The following is a 25,118-nucleotide window of genomic DNA, read 5'->3' on the forward strand; positions in this document are numbered from 1 at the left end:
AACTGGGAACACTGCCGGAGCTGTCCCTCCAGCACCACAGACTGGGGGCTCTGCCGGAGCTGTCCCTCCAGCACCATGAACAGGGAACACTGCCGGACCTGTCCCTCCAGCACCACAGACTGGGGACACTGCCGGACCTGTTCCTCCAGCACCATGAACAGGGAACACTGCCGGACCTGTCCCTCCAGCACCATGAACAGGGAACACTGCCGGACCTGTCCCTCCAGCACCATGAACTGGGAACACTGCCGGAGCTGTCCCTCCAGCACCATGAACAGGGAACACTGCCGGAGCTGTCCCTCCAGCACCATGAACTGGGGACACTGCCGGAGCTGTCCCTCCAGCACCACGAACTGGGAACACTGCCGGACCTGTCCCTCCAGCACCACAGACTGGGGGCTCTGCCGGAGCTGCCCCTCCAGCACCACGAACTGGGAACACTGCCGGACCTGTTCCTCCAGCACCATGAACTGGAGACACTGCCGGAGCTGTCCCTCCAGCACCACGAACTGGGGACACTGCCGGAGCTGTCCCTCCAGCACCATGAACTGGGGACACTGCCGGACCTGTCCCTCCAGCACCATGAACTGGGAACACTGCCGGACCTGTCCCTCCAGCACCATGAACAGGGAACACTGCCGGAGCTGTCCCTCCAGCACCATGAACTGGGAACACTGCCGGAGCTGCCCCTCCAGCACCACGAACTGGGAACACTGCCGGAGCTGTCCCTCCAGCACCACAGACTGGGGACACTGCTGGACTTACACCTTGATACCACGGACACTGCCGTAGGTGTCCTTTCAGCATCACAGACTGGGGACACTGCCAGAGGTGTCCTTTCAGCACTGTAGACTGGGGGAATTGCCAGAGTTGTCCCTTCAGCACCAGAGCTGTCCCTTCAGCCCCACATCCCAGGGGCAATGGGGCACCTGTCCTACGGTCTGGGGACAACTGTCCCCTAGCACTGGCAGAGAAGCAACAGCCTCTTCCCGGCTACTGATGGGCCACAGCCAACCATACACGCCTTTGATTAAATTAAAGCCACAGTAGTTGAAATCAGCACAGCGAAGAGGTAATCGCTCCAGACATGTTGCTAGCACGGCACTATCACGGAGTACAATTAAGTTAGACATAAATTAGTCTGCAACCATATGCATATTGCTTGACTTTGTGGTCCGCCAATTCCTATCACTGTTTTCTCTGAAGGGAAGTTTTGTGGAGATAGAGGTACCCTTCCAGATTAGGCAAGGTCTTTGTAAATTCTCTTTTAAAAGTCAGCCTGCAATGATTTGTAAGACACACTTCTGCAGCAGTACCTCCTGAGTACAGCACGTTCACCAATGCATACCCCAATGCATGTGCTTCTGGAAGTCCGTCCAGAAGGTTTTAGAGGGAGACAGATGTATATGAGAACATACATACAGATTTGAAAAAAAAGAACCAGCACAAAAGATTAATATGAACATTTTAGATCACTTCCTTGTACAAAAAAAAAACATAGGTAAGAACCCTTATTTTCCTAATAACTTAAAGAAAGGTTTTTTCCCATACGTGAGAGAAATTAGTTTAGGATAAATAAGAAATTAAAGAAAAATCTTCCATGCTTACTTTTACAGACTAGCAGTAGATCAGATAACATCATGAAACCACTTTAGTACTGAAGAGATGGTACAAAAAATAGAAGTGCATTTGGCAAGATGCAGAGAGCAACTATTAATAAACTTTTGAAAGACGGATCAGATATCCTCCAGAGCACAGCTTCCCAAATGAACATTCGTTATAGAATGTCTGTCTTTCTGCACCATTCTTTATTATCACTCTTTGTCCCAGTGGTTCCCTGTTGCTACACACATTTTTAAATTTAAACAATTCATACCTCCGAAAGCGCCTCTGCCTACAGAAATGCATTCTATCCTCTGCATGCTGAGGTATGCCGAGCTTGCTAAACAAATCCCAGCCCTCTGAAGGAGAAAATGTTACAACTTCCCAAGCAAGTTGTACTTGTTTCCAGGTAAAACACCAGCAAAACAGCAAACTACTGTACAAACAGCCTTTTCTACCTGTCACCAACTGAGCTTAAGAACGCAGCAAGTATTGCAGGCAGCTCCCAGGCAGGAGTACAGGGCACTGTGAGTACACAGACGTGTGTGTGGAAGGTTTGTTGTAACACAGAGGAGCATGACAGAGAGATATTCATTTAGCACAAATAAGTGGCAAGAGACAGGCTGATGGAGACTCAGTGGTCAAAGTAGGAAGGAGAGTTCTGACATCGTAACAAACAGCGGGAAATACAAATCATCACCCAAAGTAGCATTCTACTTTATATTCCATAACCTGTTAATATATGCATTTGTAGTAATGTATCCAATAACAGAAAGGAAGAGGAAATTAACCCTGAAAAATCTTATCTTTGTAAGGGCAAATACACTTTATACTGTCAGATGGTCTTTCAAAGGAAATTTTTTACTGCCCCAGGTAGAATATAGTCAAACACAAACATAAGTAGACACTTCTCAAAGGGCAGTGGACAGCATGTTCTGCTGAACACTCAGTATCTCAGGTGGCAGTGTGAAAATTTCTTGTAATAATCCCTAAATGGCAAAAAGACCAAGTCCTTCTGTATTAATAAGAGCGCTTCTTTCGTGTCCTGTTCCATATAACGCAGCCACTATCAAACAGCTACTGAGTTAGAGGGGTCTTTACAGATCTCCACAGATGTTAGGGGGTAACATCCAGAAGTTCTGGGAGAAGAACATTATCTACTGCCTTAGTAAACCCACCTTAAAGAACACAAAACCAGCACGAGCAAACGTGCTCATCCAGCCAAAGCCAGAGTTGTAGCACAGTTCTGTGTGTACTCCGCAGCCTCTAATCACTGTGGTATTTATTTTTATGGCAGAGAAGCAAACTTTGTGAAAAAGGCTCAGCTTTAGCTGCGGGAAGCAGCAAAGTACAAAATGACAGCCCGTGGCTGTGTCCACTGACTGTCCCTTGACCGTTGTGGGAAGCGGCACATCTGGGAAGCTGGGCAGCATGAATGTGACAGCAGGCATCGTTTTGCCTGTCAGACCATGTGCCCACAAAGGGGAAATGCAGACTGTGACCTGTTATCACATCAGACACTCCAGCTGCAATAAAAACTCCAGGAACACACTGGTAATGCCCAGGGTTTGACCACGGCTGTGGGAACCACCACCACAGCCACTGCCAACACCAAAACAAAGTTTACAAAAGCAGGTCTGTCCATGCCTGGCTACATTAAGGGCTTTCCCAGCTGATCCAGTTCCCATGCCCTCATCATTTTCATTCTCCTCCAGCTGCCTTTTGCCTAAGTTTTCCCCATGTCTCTTGAGGTGGAAAAGGAATGTGACAACAGGGCCTTCCTCCTGAGGGGAACCCCAGGAGTGTCACCCTGCCTCTTCCTCCTCTTCCTCACCATCCAAGCCACAGCACCGTGGTAGCCACCTGGCCAGTGCCAATGCCCCTAGCCAGACCAGCCCCACTCTTCTCCAGTCCCACACAAGAGCCAGAGGATCCATCTCCAGGAGAAGTGGTGCGGGACACTGTCAAGTCCAACAAGTGCCAAGGAAGAGCATTAAATTACATAACACGGGAGGGAAGCAAAAAATCTCATCCAGCACAGACACCTTTGCATGCCACAGCCTCCCTGCCCCTCTCCCTTTCTTCCAGCCCGGGAAGCTCTTGCCCCAGCCCCGGCCCTGACCCCACAGGTCCTCCCCGAGGGGAGTCACTCACCGATGGTCGTGATGACCGTGATGGCGAAGTAGAAGGAGCCGGCGAATTTCCACTGGACTCCAGCGCGGTGCGGCTCGGACTGCATGATCACCAACTCCAGCTGCCGGTAGTCCTCGCTGGTGATGTTGTACTTTCCCTTGAGCCGGATCTCCTCGGCTTTGAGTTTCTCCTCCTCCCGCATCTCGTTGTCGGACTCCAGGGCATCAAAGACGGCAGCCCCGACCAGCAGGTAGGTGAACGTGCAGATGATGAGGGACAGCGTCCGCACGTTCTGCCTCTTCATGGCCGCCAGCAAGGGGCGAGTGAGGGGACCATGTCCCCCCCTGGCCGCCCGGGGTTCCGACAGGCCGCAGCAGCCACAGCAGGGCAGCAGCTGCCGGGGGGGCCGGCGGCGCCCGCCGCCGCCGCTGCCGCTGCTCCGGGGCAGCTTGTGCTGCGGCGGCGGTCGCTCCCCGCCCGCCTGCTCGGGCTCCTGGGAAGAAGAGAGGCACAGGAGGCTGCTAGAGCGCCGGGACCAGGTGCCCTGAAGCCGGGAAACTCTGCGCAGGACCTGCCCAAACCAAGCTGTCCCAGTGCGCAGGGCCATCCAGGGCACCCCCCGCTCCTCCCCAGCACCGAGGCCAGGGGCAGGGGGTCCCCGCCAAGGGGCCGACGGCCCCGGCACGGAGTCCTGCGGCGGGCGGGTCCCCCCGCGAAGTCGGCGCGGCGGCGCGGGGAAGGGTCGCCCGCAGCCCGGGCGGGGCGCGGCGGGGAGGCGGAGGTCGCCGCCGTCCCAAGTTTCTTCAGGCGGAGCGGCGGAGACGGAGGGGGCCGGGCGGCGGCAGCGCGCCCATCCGCGGAGGAGGAGCGGGGCGAGGGGCGGAGGGCGCCTGGGCTCCGGCCGTCGGGGACCCGACCCGCCCCGGCCCTGGCTGCTTGCGGGAGCGCTGGCCGGGCGGGTCGGGACGGGCTGGGCGATCTATTCCTTCCGCCGCGGTGCGCGGAGGGCGGCGTGGAGCCGGGCAGCTGCTGCCTCTGCTGCTGCTGCAGGTGGCCGCGGCGTGGGCAGCGGAGCGGCGTCCGGTGCGGCGAAGGCGGCGGCGGCGGTGTCAGGCGGCGGGCGCGGGGCCGGGGGCAGCATCCCCGGGCGCGCCGGGCCGCGCCGCCGCTCCGGCGGGAGGCGGGGGCGCCGGGCCGGCGGCGTGGCCCTGGCGGCGGGGAGCCGGCGCCCCGCGGGCGGGAGGAGCGGCGCGGAGCCGCCCCGGCCGGCGGGCGGGGAGGCGGCGGCTGCGGACCGAGCACCTGCCCCGGGCAGCGGCGGGGCGGGACGGCGGCGGGCGCTGGCTCCGGCCGCGAGCTGCCGGGAGGAGCGGAGAATCGCCGGCGGCTTCCCCGGGGAGCGCGTGAGGGCAGCTCGGCCCCAGGCGGACACAAAGACGGAGGCGAGAAGAAAAATTGAAAAATAAGACAAAAAAAAAAAATAAAGAGGCAAAAAGGAGGGAAAAATGAAAGGGTACTTTTCACGGCTGCTGCCCTGGCGGTCGGGGCGGGGGCTGCTTTCTTTAGGATGGTTTTAGAACAATGCCGTTAAGAAAAAGAGCAACCGTCCTCCTCCTCCTCCTTCTCCCGGGCTCTTGACATCATCTCGGGGAGAAGCGAGCCCGCGCCCCGCAGCCATCGCCTGCGCGTGTGTGTGTGAGAGCGTGTGTGTGCGGGCGTGTGTGTGCGTGTGCCCGTGCCCGTGCCCGCTCCGGCGCGGGAGGCGGGATGCGGGATACGGGAGGCGGGATGTGGAGCCCGCCCCGGGCCGCCGCGGGGAGCGCCTTAACCCCCTCGGCGCCGCCCCGGCAGGGAGCGGCCGCGGAGCTCCCCCGGCGCGGCTGCGGCTCCCGCCCGCCTCCCCGGGCTCAGCCACGCCCCGGCCGCCGAGCGGAGCCGGGCGGTGGCGGGGCGGGTCCGTGCCGTCCCCGCAGGAACAGCCCCGAGCCGTTCCCACCCTCGAGCCGAGCCGCGCGTAGCGGCCGGGACAGGTTTGTGCCACCGCCGCCGCTCCGGCGCACAGCGGCTCCGCGGCCCCACGCAGAGCTCCGCCGCACCGCAGGTCCGCGCACCGCCGCCCCTCCACAGACTGCCACGTACAGCCCCGCACGCCACCGACACGCACAGGCAGAGCCCTGCACACCCCGAGCTTCACACACCGTCACCCTACGCATCCCGCGTTGTACACCACCGACCACACACACGCACAGAGCCCTACACGCCGTGAGCGTCACACACCATGGCCCCCGTGCACACACCTGTACAGCCCTACACACACGTGTATAGCCCTACACACCCTGAGCATTGCACACCACAGTCACACACACCACAGTCACTCACCACACCTTCACATCTTGTGCTGGCACTCCATGCACACAGAGATCCACACATTGCAGTTCCACTCAGGCACCCCACACACACACACACACTGACCTCCACACTCCACAGCTACACATACCCCAGCCCCACACACCAAAACTCCCTCAGGTCTGCAGCCAAATGCACCACAGCATCACACACTCCAAAACCTGCCCACACCACGGCCCTCCACACACCACCCACACGCAGCACAGCCCGTTCCCCAGCCTCAGCATATACCCCAAGCACAGGCATGCACTCAGACCCATGACACGAGTATGGAACTGGATGATCTTTAGTGTTCCTTCCAACTGAAGTCATTATGTAATTCTATGCTCATTACATACAACCTACATAGATGCAGCAAAATGTTCCCAATGGTTCAGAGGAGCCAGCCCGGCTCCACAGGGTCCTTCCCCAGCCCCATGGCTCCTGAGCCACCACCCTGGATAGGATGCAGTCCCTCAGGTCACATCCTGCCTCTCCCTTCACCATCAGGTTTCCAGCACCAGGTGTTACCACAGGAGCCTGAGGCTGCTTTTATGTACTCTCCGAGACAAGGCTGTCCCTCCTGGTGTTGCCTTGCCCGTAACTGTAGGCATCCTCCTGTGTTAGAGCTGGGATTTTCAGCTTTACTCAGTGAAGGCTGAGCTGGTCCTGATTTCTCTGAGCCTCAGGTTACATTCCCTTGGTTTAGGTCTTTCTCAAATCCTAGGACTGCAGGGCTCATTACTGTAACTCTCCATCTGTAAAAGCAACTCTGTCTGTCTTACTCCTGGCTGTACATTGTCTAAAGCCTCTGGATAACCTTTTTGAGATATGAAGGGACAAAGGGAATGCAGTGCCTTGCAGGTGGATCTGATCAGAAGTCAGTCTCCAAGACTGAAGCCCTCTGAAAGGTGCACCCCAAGCTAAGCAGATGAAACTGGTCACAAGGCCCTTTGGGAAACTCCTGGATGCAGGAAGGAGGAAGATTTCATTTTATCAATTCAGCAAACAAGAGTTCACCCAGGGCAAGTTCTGAATCACACCACCTGAGTGTTACCAGAATTGTTACAGCACCACATGGAGCAAGAAGGTCTCACCTGCCAAAAGAAGCCTGTACAGAGCAGCAACAGGGCAAAGGAGGGGAAAGGTAGAGAAAAGAGGAAATATCTGGTTTCGATCAACTCCTTAAAAATAGAAGTCTGATTACCTTTGCCCATTTCTGATTCCTCAAGGGAGAGAAGGAGAAGAGGAATCTATAAATAGTTTGCAACACAGAGAATCCTTTAGCAAAGTTGCTGGGAAAGATCAATAGCATGATTCAAGGAGGGCTCCAAATTACATCTCAGGGGAGGGAGGTGCTGAACAGAATTGATAAATGAGTTGCAAATGCCGTGTGTGTTGTGTGTATCTAATTAACAGAGGGTGACTGGGATCAATAGCAAGGAAGGAGATGGTCTAAAAATAGGACTCAGGCAGGGACTGCAACCTGCGGGCAACAGCTTGGATGGAAATGTCCCCTGCAGTAATTAACCTTTAGCTGAAAGTGATGGTTAGTGTGGGACCAAAGTGGGGCTTGTGTGCAGCTGGGAACAGACGAGGTCTCCATGGGACTTAGGACACAGAGCGGTGTGACATTGTGGGGGTACAGGCATGGCCATGAGCTCAGAGCCTTCTTCTGATCAAGCCACAGTGACAAGATGCTGATTGGTGTGGTGCTTTCTGGAGAAATATCTGAATATTAACATTTTACTGGGGTTGTGGAACAGGAAATATTTGCAGTTCTGTGTACTCACAAAGCTTTCAACACAGCTAAGAGAAGAGTAGCAGTCATTTTTTTAAACATCTGTTTACATCCATAAGAATCTGGGATTTTCTTCTTTTTTGCTGACCCTATTTCTGAGGAAGTACCCACCACTCCAAGGACCAGTCTTTGCTCATCCAGACTCAACGCCATATAAATATTTGAGCCACAGAGCAAATAACTTGCAAAGAGGAGTGTCCTTCAATCTCTTCATCTACAGCAGAGCTGTCAGGCAAACTCCAGGGAGAAGGATTGACGTTGGGCAGGATGGTCTGTGGCTCAGTTTACAGGCTCTGCTGAAGTGCCAGGCTGAGCTGGCTTCACCCAAGTGAGAGGCAGAGACACAACCAGGAACAGAAAGTTCATTTTCAGACTGAGTTCAGGATTTGGACCTGGGCTGTACAGCATGACTGAAAGAAAAGGGAACTTTAAAAATGAAGAATCTAGAAAATATCTCTGTCAGGAAAGGATTGGGGGGTAAGTGGTGAGCAAAGAGTTTTTCTTTAATATAGACAGAAGTAACTAAAAATTCCTGGACAAAAATTTTCTCCATAAGATTAAAAAAAAAAAAAAAAAAGACTCTTTTATTCTGCTATAAGTGGAGCTGCCAAAGGAGCAAACCATGTTTAGTCACAAAAGGAAAGTTAACTCAAAGGGACAACTCATAACTTAGCTCCTCTCGGGTTAAGCCCAGCTTGAGGGAGGGAACACAGGCTGGAAGACAGATCTGAGCTGTGCAGTGGGTGCCTTGGCTGCTGACAGCTCTGCTAACCCAAAGTTGCACCTACTATCTCCACAAAAAGCCAAGGGGAATTGAAATCTCCCACGTTTTAGGTAGGAGCATGTGGGTGCTGTTCTGTCACAGCAGCTCTGCTGTTTTACCTTGAGTTCGCTCTGCAACAAAGGCAGGAGCCAGCAGCAAAGCACCTGGATTCTGAGTTGTTTTTGTGGACCTCTCCACTCCATCCTTTGGACCTGACAAAGCTCCTTGAGAGAAATCTAATGTCTCTCTCTGTGCAAGAAGGGGCTGAGAGCTGCCAATCCATGAGTCATCTTCCAGACAAACCACAGGAATCACAAGAAACCAGAAAAGGAAAAAATCCCTCAAAACAAGAAAAAAAAAAAAAAAAAAAAGAAAAATATGATCGATATTAGAAAGAAGACTTAACCTGTTTCTTTTTCAACACAGGTTATTAAGAAACCACTTTCTTTCTATGAAAATGGTGGCATGAAGATGACCAGAACAGCAGTTCTGGTTCAGGCTGAGGTTCATTGAGCCCAGAAGCTCCTCATCCACAGAGGCTGTACAGGCACAAGGGACAAAAGCAAATGGGACAAGTATGAGTGGTTCTTTTTCATCTCCTTGAATACTCTCCCAGCCTCAGACTATTTTAAATCAGTGGATTTTCTGAGTTGTCAGTTAGTTGCTCTATCCAGTGAGTCATAACAGATCTTTCTCCCAAACACTTGTCCTCCCTCTTCCTGAACCCAGCTGAAATTTTTTGCATCCTCAGCAAAAATTCAAGCCAAGGCCAGGTTGGATGGGGCTCTGAGCAACCTGGTCTGGTTGAAGATGTCCTAGCCCATGGCAAGAGGGTTGGAATCAGATGATCTTCAAGGTCCCCTTCCAACCCAAACCATTCTACAATTCTATGATTCTATGACAAATTCTCATCCTCCCCAAAGATGAATGGACTGATGGATCTGTTGTTCAGAGCAGGAAGAGCACTCCCTTTTATCTGTTTAGACCAAGCTTCCTTCAGTGGTTACCAGGCCTTGGGCTGGAACAGAGAACACACTGTGCAATGTCCCCATGCCATCAGGGCTTGGTAAAGACTGAAGTTCAAGAAGGTAGCCCCATTTTTTAGCCACTCCTCCCAGTGCAGAGCCTTAAAATGACATCTCCATGTGGCTCTCCCGTCTCTATTACATAAGAGGAAAAGGGTCCGTGTGTACAGGTGAGCAAGGCAGAGGTGTAGTCCTGGCTCACTTTGCCCTATAAAATGTCTCTGGTCCATTGGGGGTTTTCTTTGTATTACTACTATAAAAGAGTCACTGTGTTGAATTTTGCTGTGGATGTTCTTTTAAGTGACAATTCATGGAAGGTGGTCACACACAAGGAGTAGTTGTTGCCACGCTGTTCACATGAGAGAAGGGCTGCAAATCTGTAGCAATTCCAATACCTAGTGAGACTGGCAATACATAAGAAAGACACTGCAATTTCAGTCATTAAGAATCACCAGAGGTCCCCCATAAAAATTCTTCCCTGCAAGTCTACAAAATTCATTCATTAAATGATCTGGCCGTGAATGAAGTCTGTCCTTCACAATGCAGCTGCAGCAGAGAAGTAAACATTGCAATTTTAAGAACTGAGAAGTGTCTGAGTTAAAAATGCAATGCCTGATTCAAAGCATGTCATAGCCATATCTATCAGTTCTGGTGGCCTTTGGATCAGGCTGTTATCAGGAATGCAAAGATTATGATGACAAGTATTAGTGACTGGGTCGTAAGGAGTCAGACTTCCCTTCAGCTTCACAAGCTGTCTTCATGTCCTTTGCTTCCGCCAGCTGTGTGCATTTGCACAGTCACTGAAGTGTTTGTGGACCATGGACTCAGTCGACTGAGTGCAAGAGGAAGCCGAGCTCGGGTTACTGGGTGAATGCACCTGTGTCCTTAGAGGAGTAGCTCAGGAAAATGATGGAGGAGGGAACCTTCCCTGTGCAGCTCTCATTTTATTCTTTGTACCTTTTTCCCATTGATGTTCAAAGGAGTGCAACCTCTGTTGGATACACTCGGGCAGGACTCACATGATTCAACGGCGTTCCTTTCGTCAGGCAGTGTTTGTGCAGAAGCAGGTGGAACAGGGCACTGGTCCTTTAATTCTTGCCTCCATCCCCCCTGTGCCTGCAACATGACAGTCCTCTTGAAAGTAATCAGCAGTGACAGAAAACATGCACGAAGAGTCTCATTGACTTAGGGAGAGGGTGCTTGTGTGAAGCAACTTCACACGTGGGAGAAAAAAAAGAACAGGATCAGACCTACGCTTCGTATTTTTCCCACACTTGTTTCTTTTTACAGGGAATTCACTAATATTAAATCCACCTAGGTGGCAGGAATGTGAGCATCTGGTCCAACCTAAATAGTCTCTTCTGTTCTATTTTTATCCTCATGTATCATTTTTATTCTGCAGAGCCTGTGCATGGCAGAAAGGGTGAGTTCACTTCTCAGTCTACAAGCCAAAGGTCTCTTCCAGACCTGCTGCGAAGGATTTGGAAGATATTTCACTCAAGCACAGAATTTATATATAGGCACAAAGCTTTCATTAAACATGAGCAGCCACGGGGACAGTATCAGTCACTGATGGTAATGTATGCACGTCTTGTAGGCACACTATAGAGGAGCGAGGCTGCTTGGAGAAATTAATGCAGCAAAGGTGTTGGATGTGGATGCATTTGTTACTGAATTGTCTCTAAGTTTCCTGAGCCACTGTGACTTCCAGCTCTATTTGTAGATTACTGAATGCTCACAGTGTGACTGTCACTTCTGCATTTACTGCAGCTGATGCCTCAATGTGGTATTTAATGCATATTTTAGATTAATACTTCACGTACCAAACCTGCCCCTGATTAAGTATTTGAGGAAAACCGTGGCAAGGTAGAAGGGAAGATCCCTGAACAGGTACAGCCCTCGCCATCACCACCAGAGGTAACTGAGCTGCAAAGATGCAGAGCTCTGGGAGAGACATCTTCCTGCAGCAACGGGTACTGTATTTTGGTGCAACAATTTCTGAATGAATTGGTGGAAAATGTGCATTTCGTTAAAATCACCACTGAAGAAGGAAAGCAATTGCTGAGGGGGCTTGCTGGGTAGTGCAATAAGCTGCAACTGTTACTAATGGAATGCCACAGTAAAGGTGAAATAGGAGCTATCATGTATATTTGCTGTGGAATTGTCCTGTTCTGTCCAGAAAAAAATTGCTTAGAGTATTTAGAAAAACACTGAATAAAATGTGAATGAAATGTTCTGGTTTATCTTACTTCTGTCTGTTGATTGCTTGAGCAGCAGGATCCAGCTTTTATCTCCTTGGAAAAAATGGTTGATGTATATTCATCCTTTTTTATTTGGGAGAGATTGAGTGGGGTCTTCCACACTTCCCGCTATTATTTTTTTCCTGTTAGAGGACACGAGTCCACTCACCCTCCAGTTACCTCCATAATTTTCACAGTGCATTTTGTTCTAACATGTTTTTTTCTGGCCTCTGCTCCCATCATTCACGACCTGACTACTTCCCAGTAATGGAAACACTTTTCCCAACCAACATTTTCCTCCTCCATATACCATTTTTCAGGTAGGGAGCAGAGAGTTTTACCAAAGCTGCAGAGAAAGCTTGTGTTAGGTGGGGTACCCAGCTGCAGTGTTGGCCTTGATCTTACACAAACCTCGATGGCACCTGGTGGGGTGTCCCACTGCCTCCACTTGCAGCTCTTGCCAATCTGCCTCAGTGGTCCATGGCCTGAATACTCCAACATAATCCCTGAATACTCCAGTTGTGGGTGCTACTTTGAACTCTGCCTAGGATACCTTAAGGCCAGCCAAGCCAATCTGTTGTAGAGCAAGTGGAAGAAAAGCTTCTTCCCTCATCTCCACAGACATGCTGGGAGTGTCAGCTTTATGTCACCAAATTCAGACATTGGCTGGACTGACTAGCAATTAAAAACCTGATGCTAAATTCTGTTTTTACTGTATCTGACTGTATTGAAATGGAAGTAAGACCATAGCAGCAGCTTAAACCTCAGCTAATTCAATTACATTTAGCTGTGCCAGAGTCTCTTACAGATATTTTCCAAAATAAGTTCCAACCTGTATGTACACACAAAGCTAAACTGTTTCTTTGAAAGGAAGATTATAGTGTTACTGGTAGAGATCAGGTAGGATATTTACTGCTGTGGAAACCTTTCCTGAGGAACTCAGAGTCAGGGAAAAGGCAGTATCAGGTCATGGAGACAATTTCCCACCACCTCGCATTATCACTTAGTTTGAAACTGGAGGAGAGAAGAAAAGTGAACCTTCAATAACTACCCAGATCTAAAATCAATTTCAGTGCTCAAGACAGCTTGTAAACACACAATATGCTTTAAAAAGGATTGATGCTGAGCAAAGTGAGGTGCACACTTTCCTGCTGTTGAAGTCAAACAAAGCTCTTAAGCAGCTTCCATTTTCAAGGGTGTGATGGCTACATTATTAAGAGCCTTCCTCTGTCTGAAGATGAGAGATTTGCTTCTCAGCTTTCTTACACACATTTAAATCAGGAATAACCCACTGAGAATTGACCTGATGTACATTTGTTATGAGAAAAGAATAGAAAAAAAGTCCTGTATAAAAAAATTCTAGCAAGGATATAAATTATGATGATTTACACTTTTGGGCCAGGAGTTGAGATTCCTTTTAAAACCACAATTGATTGATGAAGCCTCACAACATGCCTGTGATTCAGTAAGTACTACTCTCAGTTTGCAGATGGTTGCTCTGAAGCACAGCATTGCTATATGGTTACAAGCCCAACAAATGAATTAGTGGCAGAGCATGAACCAAATGCAGATTGCTATATCCTGATTATTACAGAGCAATGTTTTGGGACAGCACTTCTTCCTTGGCTGCTCACAACACAGTGAGAATTTCTGTGGTTTTGTGTCTCTTGGTTACCAAAGTTGACAACTTAGCATTTTCATGGTACTGCTGCCTTATACCTGCATGGTGTCACATCTCATCATCCTGAGGCCCATGGCTTTGCTTGACAATCCACAATACCCCCAGGGTTCAATACTGGGCCTGGTATCTTTTTACTTAGTTACAAATTACTTGGATAAGGGGAAGATGCCTCCTCAGGAAGTTTGCTGATGAAATAAAGCTGGGAGCAGTGGCCAATACCCCAGAGAGATGTGCAGCCCTGCAGAAGAAATTTGTCAGGTGGAAGAGATGGGCAGGGAAGAGCTGTCTGAAATTCAACAGAGGTAAATGGATCCTGCACCTGTGCAGCAATAACCCCAGGCACCAGCACAGGCTGGGGGCTGACATGCTGGAAAGCAGCTCTGCAGAGAAGGACCTGGGGGTTCTGGTGTCCCTGAACCAGCAGGGCCCTTGTGGCCAAGAAGGTCAATGGGATCCTGGGGTGCATTAGGAAGAGCATTGCCAGCAGGTAGAGGGAGGTGATCCTGTCCCTTTACTCAGCCCTAGTGAAGGGCATCCAGGGTGCTGTGTCCAGTTCTGGGCTCCTCAGGTCAAGAGCGACATGGAGCTCCTGGATCTGGGCCACTGGAGGACAACCAAATATGATTAAAGGACTGGAGCATCTCTCTTATGAGGAAAGGCTGAGGGAGCTGGGCCTGTTCTTCAAGAAGAGACAACTGAGAGGGGACCCCATCCCTGTCTGTCAGAGTCTGGAGGGAGGGCTCAGAGCATGGACCAGGCTCTGTTCCTGGTGAAACTGATGCCCAGGCATCAACCGATGCCCAGGAATTTCTACATGAACATGAGGAACAGCTTCTTTCCTGTGCAGTGACCGAGCACTGAATGGATTGCCCAAAGAAGGTGTGGAGTCTCCCTCACTGGAGATATTCCAGAACTGTCTGGACACAATCCTGTGCCATGTGCTCTGGGATGGCCCTGCCCTGAACAGGGAGGTTGGTCCAGATGACCCACTGTGGTCCCTTCCAACCTGACCCATTCTGTGATTCTGTGATTCTGTGATTCTGTGATTCTGTGTAATGCATTTTTCACTGAAGTTGAAAAACCGTGCTCACCAGAAGGTTTAGAGATAGTCGTCTGCCAGCCAGGCTCAGTAAGGCCATCCTGAAGGATCAGTGAAGAAAAGGGATGGCTGCCACTGACAGTTCACAGTATTCATTTGCAAGACAGAAAATATCAGTGATAAGGGCAGAATGCACAAAGAGAGTGAAGAGAGTGACAGCAAAGGTCGTCACAAAGGGGATCTAACCTAGATGGGGAAAAAGCAGATTGGGAAGAAGGTGTAGGAGGCTGAAGAAGGAAGTGGACAGAGAAATTGGATGCTGAGGATGTGGGGCTAGGAGGGAGATGGTGCAATCAGTCATTTGACACTGGGCAGAAAAAAATTGCAGTCAGAACTCAGAAAATGTTTATCAATGTCCACTTCAGCTGTGTCTGCAGCTTTTCCAGCTGTCTGGAGACTCTGGATGAATCCTCTTGGCATTTTCTCTTGAAGGCAACAAAGTAGAGGAGGGAACAGATAGCACCCGCATTTTATTTTCCCCATGGGGACAGATAGTCTGTCATGCAATGTTCCAAACCCAGGGGATTCTTGGGAAAGGCACATTATGTCCAGTGAAGTTATCACTGGCGTGATACTGGCATAATAAAGTGGGCCTTCAGACCCGAACTCTGTTCTGAACTGTGCGCCTTGAAGATTTCTGAGCACATCTCTTGCTAAGGCATTTTTCTTGTGTGGCCATAGCACTGCAGAGACTTTTGCCTGTGCTTGCATGTCAAGAGAAGATATGTGAGAAGAGAAAAAGAGACAGATCTCCACCAGCTCCTCAGTTGTCTGTTCCCAGTCTGCCTTAGTGCAGCTGGAGAATCCTTGTGTGTGCTAGTAGCTGAGGGGCATTAACCCTAACACGCCTCCCAGCCTTTCTCCTGAAAAGACAATTTAGTAGGAAAACTTACTGTTTACATAGACATTCCCTGAGAATAATTTTATGTCTGCAGTGGATTCATTTCTGTACTGCTAAACTATAGTGGAAAAGCATCTTTGCAAGTGTCTGCAGACACCTGCCTGCAGAGCAGAGCTTTGCATAAGTTTAGTAGCTTTTCCCCACCAGCAAAGCAAGCTGTCTGACTGCAGCACGCAGCTTCTGCTGGATAACCACACTGCTTTTAGGACTTGGTGCCAGCTTAGCTAGACAGTGACTGTTCACCCCTCCTCACACCCCCGGGCAATGTTGCTTGGCCAGTGAAAAAGCTTGTGGTTAGTGGTAGCCAAGGAGCATGACTGGAGCTGGCCCTGGTGCTCCAGTGTGTGCTCGGAGCACTGCCAGGCTCTTCCTTGCTGAACCTGCTCTGAAGTCACACTAAATAACCCACAAGAGTTGCAGGTCAAAAGTCTATGAGAAAATGGTAAATTATATTTCTGGCCTGCTGAGTCAGGCAAAGGAGATGGAGAAGGAGGGGCTTGGGGCTTTTTTGGTTCTCTCTGAAGATCAGGCCTTGGCAAGGTTAATAATTTCTGGCAGACTGAAAAGACCTATTGGGCAGATTGGAAAGTCTTGACAAGGCCTTTTTTGAACAGACTGAAAAGGCAGAAATCTGAGCTCTGAATATGAAGCAGCTTGATAGCTTCATAAGACCACTTACTACAAATCTCATCCTCTTAGCAACTGTATGAGCAGCAGGGCACATGATTGAATGTTTTTCATATATTGTGAAATAAACTGCGCTCCACTTCCTACTGCAGTAAATGTCAGGTGTGCAAGATAAAACAGGGCCTGAGGTACACTTCAGATCGTGGCACCTTCTGCATTTCAAACGTACGCAGCACCGTCCCTCCACAAGCTACACAAGATTGAATTCATCACACTTTCCAGCACACTGCTAAGTAAAACAGAAGACTGATATACTACTAATAGTTGAGGCTTCTTATAGCAGCCTCATCTGTTATCACATCCTCCGCCATCGTTCAACTTCTACTCCCACCTCGCAGTTACTCTGGCCCTCGTACTCTGTTTATCTTGTTCTTCCTCTCCTGACTCCGTGCCTCTTTCTGTGCTTCTCACTGTCCTGGATTCAGTTTGCCTGCTGATCCCTGATGCCACCAGCTCACACAAATCCTCTGGAAAAATCACTTCTGTCATGACACAAGACAAAAGCTCAGGATGACCTTTGTGGGGTGCCGGCAGAGGTCCGTGTTCCTGGCTCTGTGCAAGGTGGTGGTGTAGCATGGGACAGCTCTTTGCACTCCTCTGGGCCTCAGGGCTTGATTCTCTGTGTGTCTTGAAGTCTAGAAAATCTAAGTCTGGTTTTGGTGGAAATGACTGGTTTCACTGGCAGTTTGCATGAGCAGAGAATGAGAATGAATGAAAAGACATTTAGGATTTAGCCCAAAGCATCTATTATGAATGTCATTAAATCCATTCTAGCACAAGTTCTGCAGTTAAGGAATAGGGTAGGAGCTTCAGGCCTGACCTGGAGCTGAATCTGGGGGGTCTGAGGAGAGAGGGAGAATTTAATTCTGTGTAAGATTACTATTAACTGACACACTGTCATGATGCTTTAGAGAAGAGAGAGGGGATGATTACAGAGGGAGACCAGGAGCCACAAAAAAGCACTTTTATTTTTCAAAACCTTCACATAGCTTGGCAGAACAAATGACAACGGAAGTTAAAACAGCACTTTTCAATTTTCCATTCTTTATTTCCACATGATTCTTCTGTGGAACTGCAATTAGGATATTTATTTCCCTGTCTTGTGCTTTTTCGACACAGAATGTCAAATGGTGCAGTAACAGATAGAAAAGCATGGCTCTTATCTCCATATAAATATAAGAGTGCATCTCTGCAGGACTAAATCCAGGTATTCATGTTGCTCATAGTCACCATTACCCTATTACCCAAATGCCTTGCATTAATGGATTTCTCCTTGCATCACTTGACTGAGGAGAAATTCAGTGCTGAATTACCACCCTCATCCTACAGACAGGAAACTGCATCTTAGACAAATTATAGCATTGACCGGGTGCTCACAGGAAACCTGTGCAGATCAGAAACCTCAGTCAAAAGCAATGCAGACACAAAGGCCAAATCTGCTCCCTCAAGTACCTGCCCAGCACTTACGGGGACCAGATTTCCCTGAGAATGCTCCCCAGCCAGGCCCACACAAACAAGATTTCAAACCACTGTATGATAAACTCAAAGCCAAACCAAAATCTTTAGCTGACAGAAACTGGAGAAAATGAAGCTTCAAAGCTGCCAGAAATGTCATTTACACCTGCTGGGAATTTGACCCAATCCATTGACCGCATCCAATTATGCAGACAATAAACCACTGAAATTGTCAGATATTATATACCTTTAATGGAATATCAAAGGAGTCCTCTAGACTGTAAGATCTTGGGGAATTTCTCTCTGCTGGATTGAGAAGAACAAAGATTTTTAATGTGAGTCAAGTATTCTCTTTTTGCAATATTGCTATTAAATTTACTAGAAACAAAGGATTTCTTTTGTAAGGAAACATATTCTCATGAGAAATTTCTGATGAAGAAACATTCCTCCAGCTCTGAATTCCCATCATATACCATTCAGGATCTCCTGATGAGGATGCTGATTAACAGCAACTTTCCCAGACCCATGTTAGATCTGGCTAGGGAACGGCAGCACCAGGCCCCAGCTCTCGTCGTGACTTGCACCTCTTAGCTTTTGGGCAAAGGAGTTGACACAGCTCACTGCAGTCAATTTACTTCTTGATAAAGACAAAAAAATGGTTAAAAGAAAAAAGATATTGGAAAATCTGGCTCTATCATAAGGTACATAAAGCAGAAGTTCATCCACCTTTCAAACATAGCCAAGATCCTCACAGCCCCATGTCCATCCAAGTGCTAAATGAGCACCAAACAGGGAGCGACTGACACCCCTGCCAAGTCTGTGCACCAACATTTTGGCCCTCAAGGAGACCAATGTTAGAATTTCTATGTCACAAGTTTACTTAGGGAACTTGGATGATTCATATAAAGTCCACACACCTCTTAAAGGGCTAAAGCAAAAGAAGAACTCAGCCTGTGGAGGAGGAGGTACTTTGGTGCCACAATGGTTTGCAATTGCAGTGCTTTGGTAATTCTGCTCTGCTTCTGGTAGCAGAGGGATTGTGTAATCCTGCTTTTCCTTCTCTCTTAGGAACCTGTTTTCTGCTAACATTGTTGGAAGCCTGTTGTAGCTGTTGGCCTGTCACAATGAAAGTATGGCTTTATTTGTTTAAATAAACAAACGAAAAAAAAGACAGAATGTGTGCCTGCTTTTCTTCCTGTAGGAATTTGATCAAATTTAGCTTTATAAATGCAGAAATAATTCCATTCAGAAGAGAATCCAGAGATATTGTTGTCTGTATGATATCCAATGCTTTGTTTCAGAATTGCAGGAAACAGAGGCTCCATTTTTCAGCATCAAGATTCTTCCTAACTAAAGAAGCACATGGAACCTTTTCACTAAACTTCTCATGTTCTCCCAGCCTGAAGGTTTTTCCAGACCTCTCTAGCTCCAGGTCATGTCCTTCTAGTGTCTTGTCAGCTTTCAGATTGTCTCACCTTTTCATTCCTATTTTCCTTTGCATTTGCTCATTATCTCTCTCCTTCGTTCTCAGCAATCTAGTCCTTAGTTAAGGTAAATGTCAACTTTTCTCTCTACTGGCATGAAATGATATTTTAACATTTATGCTCTTGCTTTGCCTCGGCTCATAATTAAAATGATCAAATTAGGTGTTTCATTAAAGTCAATGGCCAGACTGCTAACAGTGCCCCTCTTTTAGTGTAATTTAACATCAGCATACAGTGCAATGAAGGTGCCTAGCACTTAACTTATGCCAGCTGGAATAGATACCAGTTAGCTCTGAACCTAACTGAAATAATTTGTCATCACGGAGCCAACAAAGAATGCTTTACACTGGATCCTGCAGTTTAAGTATCTGGGGCAAATTGTTCCAGTGCCTCCATTCAACAACAGCACACGATTTGTCCTAGCTCCTGTTCCAGATGCCTGAATTAATCACAATAGCTGGTATGAACCAAGATTGCTTTAACCCACCTTCATGCACTCCTGGTCCACATGGTGGCCCCTTATCTGCTCACAGTGTTGGTTAAAAGAGATTCAAGGTAATGAATGGAGATCCCACTGTCCCTGAAGGGCCAGCACCCAGCACTGCTCTGCCCGTGACCTCCTTTTCCCTGTGAGACCCATCACAGACTCCTAATGCATGAGCTGGATAGAGCAGTTCATTTAAAAGCCCTTATTGACTCAGTGCCTAGGAGAGATCCATGAGGGCTACAGGGAGGCACTAAAACAGCTGTACTGTAATGAGAATGGGTCTGATTAGTGACACACATGTGCCAAAAATTTCCTTGAAGGGCTAGGTTAGCACACACAGGAGAATAAGGGCTTTGGTATTTAACAGGGCTTCTTAATCTTTGCCTATGCAGAAATGAATCGCTTGATACTGGTGTATTCTTGTTTTTTCAGAAATTAACATCTCTCTACTGATAGTAATAACTGAACTGAGCGTGTCTTCTGAGGCGTTCAGTGTCCTTTTCCAAGCGTGCCCCATAAAGGGTAAAACTAATTTTGCACCAACAAATCTGACCATTAATGACCATTCCGAGGTCTTCCTGTTCCCAGTGTGGGAAAGGGGAGCTGGGACAGAGGGCTGAGAAGTCGCTTGGACAGCTAAACTTGGTGTTCACACTGCCTTCAGGAGGATGGAAAACTACCACCCCCATGCCCTACAGCAGCATTAGCAAAGCCCCCAGCAGCATTAGCCCTGTTGCCCAGGGCTCCAGCATCAGCGAGCAGGCAGAGTACTCTGCACCTCTGGCACCATTAAAGCCCATAACTCTGTAACTGTACATCCCCAATGTCTATGCTAACCTCATCTGAAAAATCCTCCTTGGTAATTACAAGCATTGCCCAGACTACTGTAAACCCCTCTGAAATTATCCTGCTATCATGCTGCCTATGCTGTGGCCTACGGAGAAGATTTGCTTCCTACAGAATGAAGGCACTGCAGTTTCAGTGGGACAGGGTGGGTTTTTGCTTCTTTTTCTGTGATGTTCTATATGGGAATCTTTTAATGCCATGACAGTATCAGAGATTGCAGAAAACCAAGGATATTTGAGACAGGTTCTGTGAGCACGGCATGCACACACAGTAGTGGCCTTGGGGTGAGGGTATTTTGGAGAGAAGAAGAACTTTGCTGCAACAGACATAGAAACTACACTATTCATTATATATGTCTGTTTACACTCTTTACTTTTATGTTTTCACGTTCATTTCATCACAATGACATCTGTGCTGATGAATTTTGCCATTAGAAGCTAGGATAATATCCCAATGATTAATTTTATAAGTAGCTCACTTTCTGACATAATCTTACCCAGACAGGTATTGCTTCCAGTATTTCATATTTGCCCTTATTAAAGCCAAAGACTTCATTAACTCCTGGTGTGTGCTTATAGAAATGATAGAGACAAACTCTCTTCAGGGGTGCAGCATGAAAAGGTGAGAAGCATCAGGCTGCAGTAAGAGAAAATTCTGCTATTTGCAAGGAAGCATTTTTCACAACATTCCAGCTACGCACTGGAACAGGCTGTCCAGGCAGACTGTGATTTCTCCATTCTTAGATATCTTAAACTCTGTTGGAGGGAACCCTCAAGCAAACTGACCCAGCTATGAGATTAATCTTGCTTAGAACAGAAGGTTGAAATAGAGGCCTCCAGAGCTACTTCCTAATCTACAGCAATCTCTGATTCTAAAATCTAAGAAAAATGTATTGTCCAGAGTGTTCAGGCACTGTGAGAGCAGTGCTATTCATTTTAAATGGCATGGAAGATGGATCTGAAGGCTTCTATACTTGAGTTCATGATTTTCTTCAGCCTTTGAGATGAGGAGTTACCAGGTTCCTTGTGAATGATGTCTCTTGGAAAGCAACATGTGATGCACTTCAAAAAGCTTAGACAGCAAAATATAATTGAGTCAATCAGCAGACAGACTCAGAATTTGGTTTTAGAGCTGTATTTCCAGAAGACTTTACTCTTAGATTTCCTGCCAACCAATGATGGAAAAGAAACAATACACATAACATATGTGTGTAGGCAAAGCTGCCTGACCTTAGTCAATCATACATTCATAGAAAAGAGTTCATGATAGACACAGTGGCAGAAATTCTTCCTCTTCAGCACATTATTTCAGCCATAACTTATTCATGGACAATTTGTGAAGAAAAGAAAAAAAAAAAGAGAAAAGTAACAATTATCAGAGAAATTATTGATGGCAATTTACTCTTCCAAAACTGCCTGTTCTGTATCCTCCATTAATGTTACCCTACCTCAGAGCTTGCAGGAAGGAAGGCTGGTATATGTTAGCCAGGCTCCTGCATTAGCTGTCACTCAGCAAATGAGGAAATCATTGTATTTGCAAACTCTGCAAGCAGATCACTGTAAGCAATCTTCAAGAACCTGCACTTTGACTTCACTCTCTTGTAACTGTTGGCATGTTGGCAAATAGAACTGGCACTGTTTAATTTAAAGTTTGATTTATCATTGCTTTGATGGTGGACACTCATGTTCACAGTTGGGGTTTTTTTTAATAAAAAGTTAAAATCTTTGCTTTTAGCTTAAGTCTGCACAAATATTTATAATGGCATCATTAGGTCATTAAGGCCTAATTGACATCTAAGTTCAGAACAAAATTATAATTAAGTTTGGGTTTGCATTTTGAAAGTGCCTGTTCTATCTAAGCCATGGTTACATACAGACTTTGCCTCACCCTACCCTCCCCCAAAAATTGATTCTATGATTCTAATGTTGTCAAAACCCACGAAGTTTTACTCTGGAGCACATAGGTTGCACTGTGATTTAAAGGAGAGCTGAAAACAGAGTTTAAAAGAAGACAATAAAATTTCTTCATTGGATATATGGATCAGACAAACATCTGGATGTGAACGCCTTTCAACTGAATTTCCTCACAGGGTGCTGGTTATTCCTGGGCTTCAGACATTATTGAACAGGGATGAGACTGTTCACAATCTGAACAGCAGGGTCTTTGAATATGCCTTTAGCTGAGCTCCAAAAATTGCAGCAAAGCACTAATCTATTGGACTGTGTATTCACAATGCTGCCAAGAATTCTGAAGGGCTTGCAATGCAGTTTTTGTGATTTCCAGCTCTAGCAGAAGTAAGCAGTGCTCGGAGGGATGATCTGGTACTGCTGAACTGCATTTCTCGTCGGTGGATCATCGTTATCCTGTGTTAGCACCTTCTGCTCCACATTCGATGTTCAGCCTGTCTCACAGTTAGATCCCTGTACAAGTCCACTTTTTTCAGGAGGCAGCAACTTTTTCAGGTGGGACCCAAATTTTCTTCTGCACATTATGCCACCCCAGACATTGGCTGGAAGAGGATTCCTAAGAAAGAGAAAGAACTGAGTCAGCATGTGCTGACATTTGCCCGTCTTCTGTGACTTGTCATCCTGGAATTCCTGAGACAGGCAGTGTGTGAATGCATTTAATAGTCCTTACCACATGTTTTCTTCTATGAATCTGCCTAATCACTTCTTGAACCCACATAAACTTATAACATCTCCAGCATCCCATGGGAAGAAATTTCACAGCACAATGATACATTACACAAGGGACAGTATCCTCTTGTTTGCTCTGAACCTGCAGCCTGGGAGTTTCATTGTTATCCCCTAATTCTTGTCTTGAAAGAAGACGTGACGTAAACTATAATTTTCTCCATACCGCTCAGGTTTTAAAAGGCCTCTTTAAAATTCCTCCTCTGCTATTCACTTTTAAGGGAGAAGATTCTCAGTCTTTTAATCATCCCTCAGACTGTTATCCCTTGCTGTGTCACCCTTTCCATGAAATTCAGTTCTACTATACCTTTTTGAGATGGATGGGACACAACTCCATACAGTCATCAGGATGTGAGTAATGTGGGGTCACCACAGGTACAATGAAGTTCTCTTTTATGGTGTCAACTCCTTTTTCCAACATCTGATTTGGTTTTTTGACTCCTGTGGAGCAGTACAGTTATGTTTTCATGCAAAGTATTACTCTACTCTCAAAACTGCTTCTAAGTGAAATAGCACTGCTCTGCACATGCTCAAGTGTTTCTGTATCTCCACAGACTAAGCATCTTCTGTTTAAGCCCTGCAAACTTTCCTTCATTTAATTAGCCTAACCCTGACCCAGTGGTGATTCCTGCATGTTGATCCCCCATAGTCACAGAATCATTGAATTGTTTGGGTTAGAGGGGACCATAAAGATCACCCAGTTCCAAGCCCCTGCCATGGGCAGGGACACCTTCCACTACCCCAGGTTGCTCCCAGCCCCACTCAACCTGGCCTTGGAGACTTCCAGGGATGGGACATCCGCAGCTTCTCTGGGCAGCCTGTGCCAGGGCCTCACTGCCCTCACAGTAAAGAATTTCTTCCTAATCTAAACCCTCCCTCTTTCAGTTTAAAGCCATTCCCCCTTGTCCTATCACTGCAGGTTCTTGTCAAAATTCCCTCTCCAGCTCTCTTTCAGGTCCTCTTTATCTACTGAAGGTGGTAAATTCTGTCTTCTGTCCACTATGGTGAAGGATTGCTGCCTTTTTTGCATCTACAGGACTCTGATGTATCTGTAGTTAGTGGAACATTTTCTTTTCATAGAAAAAATGCGAGAGTTTTCAGAGGGGCTTAAAACTTACTGGCATGTTATAACAGAAAGGATGAAGCACCACTTGCAAAACACACACAGGAATGTTCATCTGTGTGAACCAGGAACTTGCATTATTTCTTTCTACTGAACATCTGTATAAATCAGGTTATTGCACACCTTCCACCACATGGACATGCATTTCCAAGAAATGCAGGACCTGAAATGAAATGAAATAAAATAAAATTACATTAAATAAATGAAATATGGATTAATTATTCAGTTGCCAGAATTTTGCACGGTACGTAACAGAGAGGGCACAGACCAACACCATCCGTGAATGAATCAGAAAAACAGCTGATGTGCAAGCACCCAATCAGAAGTGTGACTGGGCCAGGTTTGTTTCTCTGGTTGTCTCCCTGCCCAATGGCAGCAGAGGGAATGAAAACATATGTGAAAATTCACAAATGCAGAATTTTTGAGAGGAAAAAAAACAACAGTAAGGCTACCCAGGCTAAGTGAGCAGGATGGAGCTCTGGATGCTCTTGAACTGAGCTACACCTTCTGTCATTTTCTTCAGCCGCTCTGTTTAGTTCCCTGCCCTATTTTTTTGTGAAATATTTTTAAAAAGAAGATGTGGTATCAGCAGTGATGGATTTACTGAACCACAAAGAGGGGCGACCACCTGAGAACCTCTTCAGTTACATGACAACTATTAATGTGGTATTATTCTGAGCCTTCTTTAATGCATGTCACCCCTCTCTTCATAG

At 47.4% G+C, this 25,118-nt stretch overlaps 1 protein-coding gene and 1 long non-coding RNA gene across 2 annotated transcripts in view; both read right to left on the reverse strand.

The window, feature by feature from the left end:
* The window catches only part of KCNK9 (potassium two pore domain channel subfamily K member 9), a 104,324-nt gene extending 99,509 nt beyond the window's left edge, over positions 1-4,815 (reverse strand). The window contains exon 1 of the mRNA XM_032134111.1: positions 3,757-4,815. Coding sequence (XP_031990002.1) covers positions 3,757-4,342 — 586 coding nt within the window. The 5' untranslated portion in view covers positions 4,343-4,815. The remainder of the gene's footprint in view (positions 1-3,756) is intronic.
* Positions 4,816-21,725: 16,910 nt separating this feature from the next.
* Positions 21,726-24,546, reverse strand: LOC116450672. The gene is made up of 3 exons (XR_004242917.1): positions 24,401-24,546; positions 23,590-23,723; positions 21,726-23,112 (listed from the first exon to the last, which is right to left on the reverse strand). It is a non-coding gene; the product is annotated as an uncharacterized LOC116450672 (long non-coding RNA).
* Positions 24,547-25,118: the final 572 nt, after the last annotated feature.

Source organism: Corvus moneduloides, chromosome 1, assembly GCF_009650955.1.
Source record: "Corvus moneduloides isolate bCorMon1 chromosome 1, bCorMon1.pri, whole genome shotgun sequence".
Classification (NCBI taxonomy): Eukaryota; Metazoa; Chordata; class Aves; order Passeriformes; family Corvidae; genus Corvus; species Corvus moneduloides.